Below are 15,109 nucleotides of genomic sequence, written 5' to 3' on the forward strand. Positions count from 1 at the left end.
TATGGATGTATAACTAATTGGGGCACAACAGAGCACTGCATGCTCTGCAAAGGGTAATGAAGCCAGACCTTTGGAGCAAAAAATTGCATATGGCATGCATATTTTATATGGCATGTTTTTTTTCACCTTGTGTGAGCTTAAGTATTTGAACTGTATGGATAAGAGCATTAAGGATGCATGGTAACCTTATGGGGTAGATTCATTCAGTCCCAGGGAAATGCTCATTTACAGTACATGCTAAGTTAATTCGAAAAAAAAAGAGTGTCTTTTGCTGTGGTCATTTATGTATGTGTATGTAATTCCTGTGTCACAATATTGCACCATACTCAAAGTTGGCATTGCAGATTATAAGAAAATGAAGAATAAAATTGGTAACACTTTACAATAACGTTCAGACTGTTAAAAGATATTTATTAGATTTGAATCATTACTTAGAATCAATAACAACAATGTTTTACTGCTAACTTATTTTTAACATTACAAGACGCATACATTGAAACAAATTACTTAATATATTGTAAAAGAACGAATTAATTTGGAAACATGAATTTAGCAGGATTTTATACATTTTAGTTTATATTGTTATATAAGTTATGTACGGAGCCCCACACATGGCATGCAGGAAAATATAGTAGGCTAAATCGTGCGCACGATTTACTAATTCATTCCCTCAATGTACTAAAGCGTGCAAATGATTACTATTGCGTTCCCTCGATTTACTATTTTGTTCACTTGATTTATAAATTGTGCGCTCGATTTACTAATTCGTTCCCTCGATTTGGAAATCAAAGGATGTATTTACTCACCCTCACATCTTTCAAGATGTAGATGAGTTTGTTTCTTTACTTGCTCACCAGTGGATTGTCTGGAGTGAATGGGTGCCGTCAGAAGGAGAATTCAACAACTGATAAAACGTCACAATAATCCACAGCATGACTGTAGTCCTTCAGTTAACATCTTGTGAAGAAAAAGCTGCATGTTTTTAATAAACATTTCCATCATAAAGGTGCTTTAACTTTATCACTTCTGGCCAAAATACATTAACTGATGAACTAGGATTACTTGTGGACTATTGTGATGTTTTTCTCATCTATTTGGCCTCTCATTCTGATGGCACCCATTCACTGCAGAGGATCCACTGGTGAGCAAGTGATGCAATGCTAAATTTCTCCAAATCTGTTCTGATGAGGAACCAAACCCATATCAGATGACAGCATTTTGGGTGAAGTTAAAGTTTAACATTGCTAAAAAAATAACCTAGCACCATAGCTGACAGTCTGTGCAGTGTGTTCATATTACCTGCACAGATGTCTTTATAGTTTGAACACTCCCTCAGAACTCTTAGTACAAATCTGGAGCTGCCACTGCAGCCTCAAAGAAAAATGTTCATGGCTCAGTGCAAAACACAACCCAGATAAAATCATTATCCAGTGCTGAAAACATCTGTCTGAAAGTGCTGGATACAAGCTTGTGCTTCAACAGCGTAAGCAGTATGGGGTCTCCGTCTTAGAATAAGACCCTGAATGATGGGGCATGTTTTAGGTATGCTAGCTCAGAGTACAAGAAGGGCAGGATGACTTATCTAATAACCCTGCTGAGCTCTAGCAGAAGTACTTTGAGTTATTACCTGTCAAGGATCCAGGACCTCTTGGTTAGCATGACCATCTCTGAAGATTGCATGTCTGTTTCATGAAGGAGAAACACACAAAGAAATCCGAAGACATTATAAGGCCATTCAAAGAAAAATGGGAGAATTTGTGTAATTGTCAATTTGTAATTGTCAAAATATATTATCAAAACATTTTCTTGACAGGTTTAGTAGATAGGAACTGGACTACTACTGCTATGCAACAGCAGTAGATTGCCTCCTTAAAGGTACTTATAATGTATAGACAAGAAATCAGTTTTAGCTGGTGAGATTTTCTGATATTTTAAATATAAAGGGGTTTATGTGTTTTTGTTGAGGTAGTTTATTTACTTATTTATTTATTTTTTTGTTTGTTTTTGTATCTGTAAGGGTAAAAGGTATTATTTACCTTTCTACAATATAATTTCCTGTTTTGTAGACATACAAGTGACATTTTTATAAGATATTGTCTTTCCATGAAAGACTATCCAAATGAATATTAATTATTATATATTTTTTAATTAAGTAAGGTGTATTCAAGTCATTGTATATATGCCTTTATTATATACAGTATATATAATTTTTTTGTGGATTAATAGCTAGGACATAAAGTGAGCATCACATCATTGACCCAGATTTCAAAAGGCACATTTCCGGAGGGTGCTGCACTACCTGAGCAACGGGAAACAAACAGCTTTCTCCAGGTGTTATATTCTTCTTTTGGTGGGTGTTTAGCTAGCTGTGCACAGTTATGAAGATAAATCCATACGTGAACATTTAAAATGTGTCTGTGATGAATGCAATATCAGTATTCATCATGGATATGTCTGAATTATTGAGACTCTATGTGGTTGTGCTGTCTTTTGCCATTTTTCACAAAGCCATTTTTTACCTCTGAAAATGAGAAATATTGAGAATAAAAGAGTAATTGATATTCTTTGTTGTGAAACCCTTCATGAAGGGGCTTTTTTCCACACAAGGATTGTCAGGGTTGTGACTGACAAACTACAGGAGACACAAAGCAGTGCATTGAGCAAAAATAATTGCAGACAGTGAAGACTTTTAGAAAAAGTGTCATGGCATGATTTGTTGCAGGCTCCTACTGTCTGTCTGTGACTGACAGGCTAGAGACTGAGGGAAGACTCTTTACTTTCATGGCCTTGTGCTCCCATGTCGAAATGATGAGAAGCACATTGCGGTTTTGTGTTGAAAATGAGTCTGATGTAATTGAATGATTTTCATCTCTTTCATTCTTCTCTCCTTTACTTGTAATTGCAGCCTAGTCGAGGCGCTGTTCCAAATCAGTGCTTCCTAAATTTGTAACCATTGCTCAAAACGTTAACGATGAAGTTAAATGTTGGAATATTTGTTTGCGATTTACTTCCTGCATAATTTAGAATCAGTCACAATGCTCCACTTCCTCTCTTGTGATCGAGTGAGAAATTGTTGCATCTTCTGCATTCTAATTGATTCAGGACTGATGTCAGTGAGCTCTCTCTGGCCCTGTGTTTCTCACTACATGGACTCAACTGGTTTCATTATATTTCACTCCAAATGCACATGTGATATAGTTTTCCTATATAGTGGACATAAATGATCTCTTCCAAGGAAAGAGTCCACAGTATGTCTTGAAATGTAACTATCATCTTGGTTTACAGGTACTTCAGGTCAGGAGCTCCACCTGTAATCAACCCCCTCCAGACACGTTTTCCAAAGGACACCATTGTACCAGGCTCCTTCGCTGTCACTTTGACATGGACGCTGCCCAACCGCACCACAGGGGTTTTCAATGTCACCAGCCCCCTCCCAGGAGACTGGTTCCTGGCTGCACACTTACCAAAGGATGAGGGGAAGATCTCTGTCAAGGTGAGTAAAAACATACAGGATAAAGCAGTAAAGCTGTTAGTGATCACAGGGCTAAAAATGAGAGAATCGTTTCTGCTTTTAACAAGAGCTAAGCTTGTTGATTATGAAAAATGCCTTATGTTCATGGTTGTGCACGTACTGTACGTTCCTCTCGCCATTTATGCATTTATAATTGAAGCTGCTCACTTCCGCACAGTTAGTGGGTGGCCTTCATGGGTAGTAATTTAAAAGTGAGCACTGTGAGTTCAGAACTTGTCATAGACTTCTTTTTCAAATGAGATTATGTATGCGTTTCCTGTCAGAGTGCTCATTATTTCGCTTGGGTTGTAATCTCAGAGACAGTGGCATTTTTCTTTTGTATAATGCCCTGAATATTCTTTTATATATATTACATGTTAGAAGTGCATTAATTTTTTTAAATTGGTTTAGTTTAGTTTTTTGTTCAGAAAACCACACACTTGTCCGAGTATGACGTCTGTCTCTGTGGGATGAAAGCATGTTTCCAAGTAAAGAATAAAAAACATAATTGTGAGGTAAAGTGTAGGATTAGAAAGCCATGCTGTGAGATATAAAGTCACACTGCGAGATCTAAAGAGAGTTTTAAAGTAACAAATGAGTAGTCACATTGTGAGATGTAAAGTTAAAGTTATAAGTTGGAGAAATTAAGTATCGATTATGAGAAATAAAGTTTATAAAAAGATTATACAATTTTTATACACTTTTTATTCTGGCTTTATTACTGCCTGATACCAAAACTATTTTCATCACGTTTGAAAGTTCACAGAGCTACTGTTTTGCTATACTCAAAAATGGTTGTTGAGTCTTCTATAGACATCCAGTGCTTTTTTTGTGTATTTAATAAAAAACCAAAAAAACAAAGCCAGTTCATATTAAAACACAAGGGGTCAATTACGCATCATAAGATATGCACAAGTAATAGCATGTCAGCAGTGGCTAAATTACGGCCTAATAATGCTCCCTGCCAGTAAACACAAATATACAGCAGGTTGTAGTATTCTTATTAAGGGTATTACTGCCCAGAGGGAATATTTAAATAGGGAAAATCAGCCAGTGGAAAGTGTTTAAAAAGCTCATGCTGCTGGGAGTCCACTAGGAAGCACAATGCAATGTACTGGCTCACAGTGAAGACTGAATTCACATAAACAGCTTACATATACAGCTTACATATTTTAATTCACTAAAAGAACGTGCATTTAGTCTCGTATAAAATATTTAGAACAACTAAGTCATGCAGGGCAAGTCTCTTTCGTTCATTCCTAGTTCTGTTCACAGTATGTATTTATCTTACAAATAAATGATGTATTTGTTGTTCAGAAGTATTACATGGTAAAATACAATATAATGAAAGTGCTTCCCTAAAATATATTTTTTTGTATTGCGAGATGTTTCATAGAAATAAGCAGAACCTTCAGACCAGAACCAAGACTGTCACAATCAAGAGTTGAATTATTTTTTTTATGTTTGCATTATTATAAATTTAAATGCTTTACATGCTGTCCAGCTACATTTTCTCCTGGTGTATATTATACAGGCCACACAATCGCCTGGTAAAAATTGGATATGCCAAGATTCATCCTATGTCTGCCTTACAGAGTTATGACTGGATATATTCCACTGGTTTGTATTTGCATGTAGATACAGAGAACTTGTTTTCTCTGTTTGACTCACATCTGCTTTAATTGTGCTGTCATGCATAATTTAGCCGATGTCTGACAGTTCTGTAACATGGGAGAAAAGTGCTATTACAATCTGGAAAATAGGTCTAAAATATGATTATGTACTTGCTTTAATTGTATTAGAAAATAACAATAGCCAAAGTATGTTTTTGGCCTCTAGAACTTCAAACTGTGCAAGTGAAACGTATTATTGAGATTTGTTTTTTAAAAGAACAGTTCACTCATAAATAAAATGGCCATAATTGAATTATCTTCATGTTGCTTCAAATCCTGATGACTTTTTTTTTCCACCCGTGGAGCACAAGTTGAAGATTCATGAGAACTGTCCAGGTTGTGAACAATTAATTGTTTTGAGTTGGATATTTGCAAGGAATCAGATTCAGTTTACAAAATCAGTCTAAATGATTCGTTAGTGAATCAGCCTGATCTTATTATCACTTGTTCAGTGATTCTTTTAACAGCTTACTGTTGAGGAACTTGTATCTCTGTTCTTCACAACAAGCCATCATGTTACATCAGAAGAATCGTATTTGATATATATATATTTTGTATCCTTCTGAAGCTTAGAATCTTAGTCCCCATAATTGCTTGGAAAAGAGCGTCCAGCAAATGAATCAAAACGTATGGTTTTATGTTCCATGAAAGAAAGCAAGTTATATTAGTTTAGAACAACACAAGGGCATGCTAATTATTTTCAAGTGACCTCTCTGCTTAAGATTTTAAACAACATCACTGGCTGCGGTGGATTGCATCTAAATGGATCTCACATTGGAGTAAACTTCTCGCATTTTAATTGGAATTCTTACGTTCACAATAGCATTACCTCAATCTCCATCCACGATCTTAAAAAGTCCGCCTCAGCTGAGTTTTGTCCTTTGCTGCTCTTACTTATCTCAGAGCCACCAGGCCCACACTTCAGCCTTTCTCTTTAATGAACTGCAGCAGGTTTGGCCATGGTGGAGGCCATTCTCCTGGATTAAGAGCAATAATTCTACTTCGGTGTACTCCGCTTTAAGGGCACCGCTTTCCTCTGAGCCCACAGGGTCACAGTGCCAGCCAATTAGACAGAGACAAAGCTTGGAACGACGAAGGCTTCCTCTTTTTTCTGTTGGCCTGGGGAACGACAGCACCTGTGGAGCAGAAAAGCTCATGGCTGAACATACTGAGGTGGAGTAATTGGAGGAAGTGTGGAAAGCGAGGCCATGCTTTCCCTGAGGAATACATTTTTTATTTATTATTCTGTGTAGTGTAATGGGGGTTATGTTGTATTGGACTTTTATTTTGTTGAAGGGGCTTGTAGTTAGATTGTGCCACAAACTGTCTGCACAGTGAACTATCATAAATTTACTCATAATTGGTAATGTTACCTGGGCATCAGTTTTTTATGTGTACAATAAGCAATAAGCAATAAGTTTTGGACACTGCATTATTTCTCCATTTCTCAGGACTGTTTAAAAAACATTATTCAAATCAAGTTGCTAAAAAAATTAGGCTGGCATTTTGGAGTAAACAAACTCTGTTAAAAAGATGATTGGTGCCTTTAACTGAATATCCATGGCCAACATTGACAAATGCATTTTTTAATTTTTTTATTTTTCTAATGGGTGGTCCCTCTCCTTCTACTTACTCTGACATTCAAGGAAAGTTGATAATGAAATACAACTGCAAATTTACTACTACTACTGCTACTGTTATTATTATTTTGTATAAAAATTACAAGATAAGATTCTAAGAATTTAACGGTTGTTAAATTGTTAAGTCACAAGCAATGAATAATAATATTAATACTGTTAATAATTATAGAGACTGAGTTTACATTGCTGTGAACCTTTGGAACTGATAAATAATATTATGTAAATAAGATGAGATTTGAAGAATGTAACAATTGTTACAGTAAGTCACAAGCGTTTGTTGTTATTATTATTGTAACTTAATGGATGTCTTGTACAGCAAGTAAAATTCTTAAATTCTTAAAATCCCTTGAAATTCACATCATGATCGCAAACTGCTACGACCCAGGTACAAGCCTGTAGCTGACTGTCAAGTAACAGCTTGCTGGACTGAAGCTCCGTGCACATGGTGCACAGAGGTGAATCTCAGCAGAGCGATGCTGCAGCGGCCCACAGCAAAGTGCATGTCTGTTCTCTCAGCTGATGAGCTCCACAGTGTCTGTGAGGCTAATCAGGGAGCAGCCGGACCCTGCTCTGCAGGCGCACAGTCACACAAGCAGATGGCCAATTGTAGAGAGAGGAAGAGAGAAAGAGAGAGGGAGGAAAGGAATGAGGAAAGAAGGGGGGTGAGTATGAGTCAAGCACGTAGTAAAGATCAGCCGGCCGTCTCTGCTGGATGAAGCTGCCACAGTGGATAAGCAGCGACCAGAAGCTGAGCACCCTGACAGTTTGCCTTGCACTAACTAAACTCTCGGAGTAAATCAATAAACTAATTGGAAACTGTCAGCACTTGGAGATATGTTATCGTTCAGTGCATCTTTGTTGTTTTGGGGTAAGGTCTACACAAGTGGGGAGGGGGGCAGTCAGTTTTGTGGCTGTTTATCTCTGTATTGAATTTGTTTTAAAGATCGTGAACAGGCCAAAACACATTCTAGATTTTCTGTGTTATTAAGGTGTGCTAGGTCAATAGATGCAATTGTTCTTATTTAATGAAATTCACTATATTGCACACCCATTTACTAGGGTTAAATCATTTTCAATTTTTTAAATTCCTTGTTTTATTGTTGTGATTATTTTTTTAATGATTATTTTACTTTCTTTTATGTAAAGCACTTTGAATTACCATTGTGTATGAAATGTGCTATATAAATAAACTTGCCTTGCCTTGCCTTATACTGTAGACAGTGTTTGTTAGGGAGGAGGAGAAGGTCAGCCATTTTAATCAGATAATGATCTATGACTTTACTCAGTTGGTTAATGGTGAGGTGTGGATTTTTTTAAAATGGTAAAATCCCAAGCTTGCCAGTTTAATACACTCAGACTACAAGGTATTCATAGGTTGACTGCCCTGAAAAGTGTAAATAATCTGGTTTTGACACACAATCAATGTATTTGAGGTTGCAAATAGTTTGAAACGGTACTGTAATTATTTTTATATTCAATTCTTTGACAACAATGATGGGGAAACTTCATACTTATCATTTAGCACCCTCATGCATATAACGAATGACAGTGGACAAGTCAGTGTTGTGTTGACATTTGAGTTTCATTGTATGAAAAAAAACAACAACCTTGAAACACTTTTCAAACTTTTCTGAACTGTCCCTTTAATGTAATTGCATTTTCTGTAAACAGATCTGAGCTTTACCTTTCTGATAGTATCCTGTCTTTTGACAAATAATTTTTTAAAATCTAATTATAGGGCTGTCACAATATCAGTTTTTTACCACACGATTATTATGGCCAAAAGAAGTCAAGTAATTAAAGTATTATCATAATGTCTATTGAAATATGGAAGAAATAAATAATGATATCAGTCAAATTCATTTTTAGCTTTGTTTATTTAGTTTTTTCTCTTTTTTGCCAAAAATCAAGCTGGAAATATGACTGTAGGGAGGTGGAGAGAGTTTGTAACCATAATACGAAAATAGCTTGCTGTTGATAGGCACACCCTGCAGACTGGGGTGTCTTAACACCTCATCTTTTTTTTTTTTTTTTTTTTTTAATGGAATCCAAAAACTCCCACACTGATAAGCTATAACTTTTTTGGGTGCAGGTAGAGTGTATCATTTTCATCTGTCATGATTTTGAGAGCCAGTAGTCACCACACACTACATCATCTGCTGTTTTCTGTTTTATGATGAGTGCCAACCAGCATTAAGGTGTAAAACCATCACCTACTATTTACAAGTGTCTACTAGAGAGTTACTAGCCTGGATTATTAATGATATTATTATGTGTGTATTGTTAACACAATATATATATATTTCAATTTTTAAATTTGATCATTATTGTCAATTCTATATTGTGAATGCAAAGTGAAAAGTGGTAGCTATACAAGCACCCAGCTGTTGATTGAAGTATGAAAACTGGACTTTTATGTCGTTACTGATTTATTTCTGGACTTGGGAGCTAGAGCACAGAGCAGAAGTGGAGAATTGTGGGAGATGTGCGGGGGAACACCAGGCGTAACCAGTAATAAGACTGTGGATCCCTGCAGTTCTGTTCCTTCACAAATGATACGCTCAAATGCCTTGGTGCCATATATGCTGCGGGTTCATTCTCAAGTATTTTTTATTTTTTTGACTAGCATGTTAGTTACATTACCAAACACATGTTTGGAGTCCACTGTGATCCACCATAAATGATAAATGAATCTTTTTCTCATTGGCCATATGGACTCTTCCTCATGGTTCTGCATGAGCAGTGTGTCAGAGAAATTATCCCTCACACAGCTGGAGACCACATTAAACATGCACAATGCCAACAACAGTCCGCTATTATCTGTGTACTGTTTGGTGCTCTGCACGCATGCTCTAATTATTTCACTAGTTGCTCAAAGTTGCCAAATTTGTGCTGTGAAAAGGGAAGCAATTATTTGCATCTTTTTCTCTCTCTCTTCCTTTTGTCTGTGCTGGCACATGAGTTGCAAACATCCCCCCTAATCAAATCAGATCAATGAAGAATTGTAAGGAGGCAGAGGCGTCACGAGTTGACAAATCTTGCATGTCAGACACAATGCAAAAAGTGCGGGGTGGGGGCACAGAAGCAAGGCCTTGTCTGCCTCCACCAGCACCAGCTGTGCCTGCTTTATGTATGCAGCCATGGACAAACAACAGATGGGGCTCCTTCTCAAGTTTGTTATTTAATGGTCGCTGTTTTGCTTTTCCATCCTTATTATCCCACCTACAACTCCAACCTGACATTTTAAGATAAAAAGTGATGTTTCCATTTACTTACATGTAGATTGTGTAGTAGTTATTCATTACATCTTGGATAAAATATTGTATCATGGCCAGAAGAACACTTAATACTTAACACTTACTCGCTTAGTAGGTACTTCCCTCTGGCAGGCATTTTAGATTTTTAGAATAGTTTTCTCCCAAAGGCAATCTATTCAATCCATTTCATACTTGTAGTTTTATTTTTCATATTTACACTACCATTCAAAACATTGCGGTCAGTAAGGTGAAAAGAAAGATTTTATTCTGCAAAGATTCATGCAATTGATAGTGACAGCAAAGACATTTACAATGTTATAAAAGACTTCTTCTTTTTTAAATCAATGCTGTTCATTTGAAATGTCAGTTTTTTACAGAATCATGAAAAAAGTTACAGTTTACACAGAAATATTTTCTACATCAATAGCAATGGTAAATGTTTCTTGAGCAACAAATCAGCATATTAGAATGATTTCTGAAGCATTCTTCTTATTATAATTTTATAATTATAATTATAATTCTTCTGAAGCATATTATTATTATAGACACTGAAGGCTGGGATAATGGCTGCTGAAAATTCGGCTTTGCCATCACAGGAATAAATTACATTTTAAAGTATATTAAATATAAATATATTAAAACATATTTTAAAATATTATTCTGTTGTATTATTTTGGCCATCAAAAGGACATTTTCAAAATTGGTGCTCATCCATCACACTGGATGTGAAGTTCAAAATGTACAGTATACTGCTAATAGCAAATGTAATGTAGTAGTTCACCCCAGGAGATCTAGAGTAACTGGTTAGTATTTCCCTGGTAGCCTCTGCTGGTTGATACCATTACACATTTTTATATTATAGTCATCTGGATTTTTTATATGTATATACTGTACGTAATATTAGAGAAATAGATAGGAGTAGTGTGGCAGCACAAGCAAACTGCATAGCAGTCTATGAAAAATCCTGCGGTAATAGGGGAAACAAAGGGTTTATTGAAGCCATCAATGAATTGTTCTTTGCGTGTCCATGTAAATGTCTCACTTATTACCGAGAAGACAAACCCGACGCCTTGAGACTATCTTAGTTCTGGTGTATGGCTGCAGAAGTGATTTGCACAACGGTTCATGCTGAAATGAATGAGTCTTCTAATCAAGCTGAGAGCGAATTAGACCTTGATAATACACCAGAGATAATGAGCGACACATGACTCAGAAAACCGTCTATGCAGTGACACCTGCCCAGTGGTGCAAATCCACCAAATAGACCTTAATGAAATGAGAATGTGTTCTGCCACCATTAAAACACATACCTCTATCAGGGCTACTTATGAAGGCTCTGAGGTTTCCAGGGGTTAGATGCATTACGCATTAAAGCAAATGATGAAAAATGTGTGGTTTTGATTAGCTGCTTCTTCTGAAATATTGATATTGATGTTAACTGTCATAATGAGAGCTGCGAATAATAAATGGTGGATGATTTGCTTGCTTCTTGCGTGGGACATTGTCAGTGAGCTGGCCAGGGAGTCAGCTGTTTCTAAGGTGTCCCTTTGTCAAAATCACTTGAGTGCACTGAAACGTTTAGTCCCTTGAAAATACCCAGACTGCGTCGGCTGCTCATTATATTCACTAACCAGAAATATCTTCGTAAGTCTTTCAAGTGTAATTATATGAAGACAAATCCTTATTTTTCCTGTTTTTAAAAGAGATTTTGTTTGTGATTATCTATCATCTCTAAGATGCATGATGTTGATGAATTTTTTTTTTTTAAGTATATATATATTTTTTTACACAGTATTCAGACTCAAAGTAGTCAGAAAAAGATTAAAAAGACACCTTTTATTTTTTTAAATTTACTCTTTCATTTATGTATTTTCTGCCATTTTTTTCTATTGAGATACTAATTTATATTGTAAAAACAGCAATATTGTGAAATAGTGTTACAATTGTTTTCTATTTTAATATAAAATGGAATTTATTTATGTGGTGACAAAGCTGATTTTTCAGCAGCCATTATTTCAGTCTTGCCACATAATTCTTCAGCAATTCTTCTAATATGCTGCTCAAGAATAATTTCTTCTTATTAATAAAGTCAACTTTTTGCAATTTGTAGCACATCATATGGCAATCTATAAAAATGAAACAGAAAAATGTAAATAATCTTATTGAAATATATTTTTTATAACAATATAAAAGTCTTTAACATTATTTTTGATCAATTTATTGCATCCTTGCTGAATAAAAGTGTTTTGACCCCAAACTTTTGAGTGGTAATATGTGCATATTATTTGGTTTTCTTAGCAGAAAAATGCAGTATAAAAGCTTATGCATTTTATATTGTCATTGTAGTTTTTATCAGCTGCTATAAAGATGCAGACTGATGTGTTTATACAGTGTTGCCTGATATGTTTTAATGCACAATGTTGCAATCATGTAATCAGTGTCCTAGTGTTTAGTGCAGATGAAAGCCTTCAAATTCTCTGAATATGTGTTATATTGTACTGTTATACTGTACTAATTCATATCACAGTCATTTTGGAAATGACATAAATCACACACAGTTTTTAGTTAAGGCTTTTTAAAGATTTTTTTTTATTATTATTTCATGTCTTGAAAAATATCTAATTATAAGATGACTATTGAGGCAGTGAATCGCACAGCATAATTAATCACACACCACTGCAAGCCAATTAGCTCTTTCCGTCGCCCCGCCCCCACTCTTCACGTCTACTGAATAGCATTTCAGTACTGGAAGAGGCCGCCGCTGCTGACGACTGCTCGGTTATTGTTTAACTGCATTGAACTGACAGATGCGCCAGCAGACTCTCGCTCGCTACCTTATGAAGTAATAACATGGCTGACTGACCTCAACAGGAAGACGGCAGCGATATGCGGTTGATATTCGACAGCTCTGTGGGTTGAAAAAGCCAATGAAAATGACCCCGTGTCTCAGGCGGTAGTCCAGTACAAACAACAAAAACAGAGGAACGCGGACTCTGAAAAGCTAATGTGTTCTTTTAGCGTGATTACTAGACATTTAATACCTCTTTGTTTGGTGTGATTGTGTTTCTCTGTGTGGAGATGGTAAGAAAAGACACTGGCCCGAGTGGAGAGGAGGGGTTATACTATGCCGTTCGACAATGATGAATGTGTTTAGGGCAGGAGTACCTGCATGAGAGAAGCCGAGGTTTCCATGATGAAATGCTGCACTGTAATTTGCCATGGTGTGCCATAATAAATAAAATCTCTTGGATTCTCCCACCTTCTCTCCGTCTTTAATCCCTCCACCTCCTTTTCTCACACATCAAGTCTTCATGCAATTGCACTGTGAAAAATTGTCTGCGGATCTATACAGATCTTCGGATCTTTAATTGGAGCATACGCCACAACATCTGTCGTATACTGAAACCAATGTGGTTTTTACAGCTATACGCATCTCTTGATAACACTGCTAACTGTGATCCTGTAATGGTGAAAACAAACAGTTCAGATTAAAAAGACTTAGTATAGTCTGTTAAAGCAGTGCATATCATAGTTATCAGTGGCATGTTAAAATACATTGCCGTTCAATCATTAGGGGTCAGTAAGAATTTTTTGTGCTTTTGAAAGAAGTCTCCTATGCTCACCAAGGCTGCATTTACTGTATTTGATCAAAAATACAGTAATATTGTGAAATATTATTACCGTTTAAAGAAACTGTTTATTCCAAAAAATAATTTATTCCTGTGATGACAAAGCTGAATTTGCAGCATCATAACTCCAGTCTTTAGTGTCACATGATCCTTCAGAAATTATTCTAATATACTGATTTGGTGCTCAAGAAACAATTCTTGTTATTATTAGCAATGTTGAAAACAGCTGCTATATATATATATATATATATATATATATATTGTTTTTTGTGGAGACCCTAATAACATAATCACCCACATAAATTTAAAAACAACAAACTCTTATTCCAAATATAAATCTTTTGTATCATAATAAATCTTTACTGTCACTTTTGACCAATTTAATGTATCCTTGCTGATAAAAAAAAATCAAAAATAAATTGTACTGACCCTAAACACTTAAACGGTAATGTGTGTTACATTTGCATTTGTTATTTACACCTGGCACACCTAGTGAAAGGCACACCACCTCCGACTATGAGCAAGGAACCAACATTTTTGACACATTGTTTTATATCAGACATAATTAAACAGATTCTGCTAAATAAATGTCTCAGATTTCCCCTGTGCTCAGTATTCATTTTTTATTCATGAATTTCAATTTAATTTCATTTTATCAAAATAAGTTGTTCCTTCTTTAAGATGAATGATTCATGTTGTTGTATTCCTCATTTTTAAAACCACTTTACATAAAGGTGCCTGCTAAAAGAGGAAATGTAAATGCAAAGCAGAATTCAAAGAAGACAAGGTTTTGGCTGAATCCTCCACTTGTTTGGAACCAGTAAAAATTGCAGACAGTTCAAAATCTTTTATCTGAATTTTTCACCAAGTGGAGAAACGACAATAGTGTTTGATCTTTTTCTCCTGAGTCTGAGGTGGGAGTTGTTGTGCAGTTGGCCATGAGAAATGTCACACAGCAAATCACCAGAAGCAATGCAAATGCAATGACAGTTTTCCTCCATTTGAAGTGATCATAAGGCTCTCTCATTGGGAGTTGCCCCCCTTCCACGAGTATTTCCATATCATGATACGCATGTATACATTTTTGTGACACTGTATTTCATGGCTCAGTGTATTTGAAGATGGATACTGAGTGGATTTTAGCCTGTAACTAATCCATCTATTTCCTGTTTGTTTCACTGTTTTTGTCCAGGGTCTTCACGAGGAATGTCAGTACCTCTTTCAACCTCAGCTCATTGTTCAGAGACTCATTGGGATTTCAGTGCTGTATCCTGGTTACTTCATTGACCAGATGATTCCTCTTCACAATAGATCTGTACTCTACAAGTGAGTGATTATTTTTAAGATGAAATATATCCACTTACACACACACACACACACACACACACACACACACACA

At 36.0% G+C, this 15,109-nt stretch overlaps 1 protein-coding gene across 1 annotated transcript in view; it reads left to right on the plus strand.

The window, feature by feature from the left end:
* tmem8b (transmembrane protein 8B) overlaps nucleotides 1–15,109 on the plus strand; it is a 119,628-nt gene that overhangs the window by 43,375 nt on the left and 61,144 nt on the right. Inside the window, exons 3-4 of the mRNA XM_042724576.1 lie at nucleotides 3,286–3,493; nucleotides 14,903–15,036. Coding sequence (XP_042580510.1) covers nucleotides 3,286–3,493; nucleotides 14,903–15,036 — 342 coding nt within the window. The remainder of the gene's footprint in view (nucleotides 1–3,285; nucleotides 3,494–14,902; nucleotides 15,037–15,109) is intronic.

This window comes from Cyprinus carpio, chromosome B5 (genome assembly GCF_018340385.1).
Source record: "Cyprinus carpio isolate SPL01 chromosome B5, ASM1834038v1, whole genome shotgun sequence".
Lineage (NCBI taxonomy): Eukaryota > Metazoa > Chordata > Actinopteri > Cypriniformes > Cyprinidae > Cyprinus > Cyprinus carpio.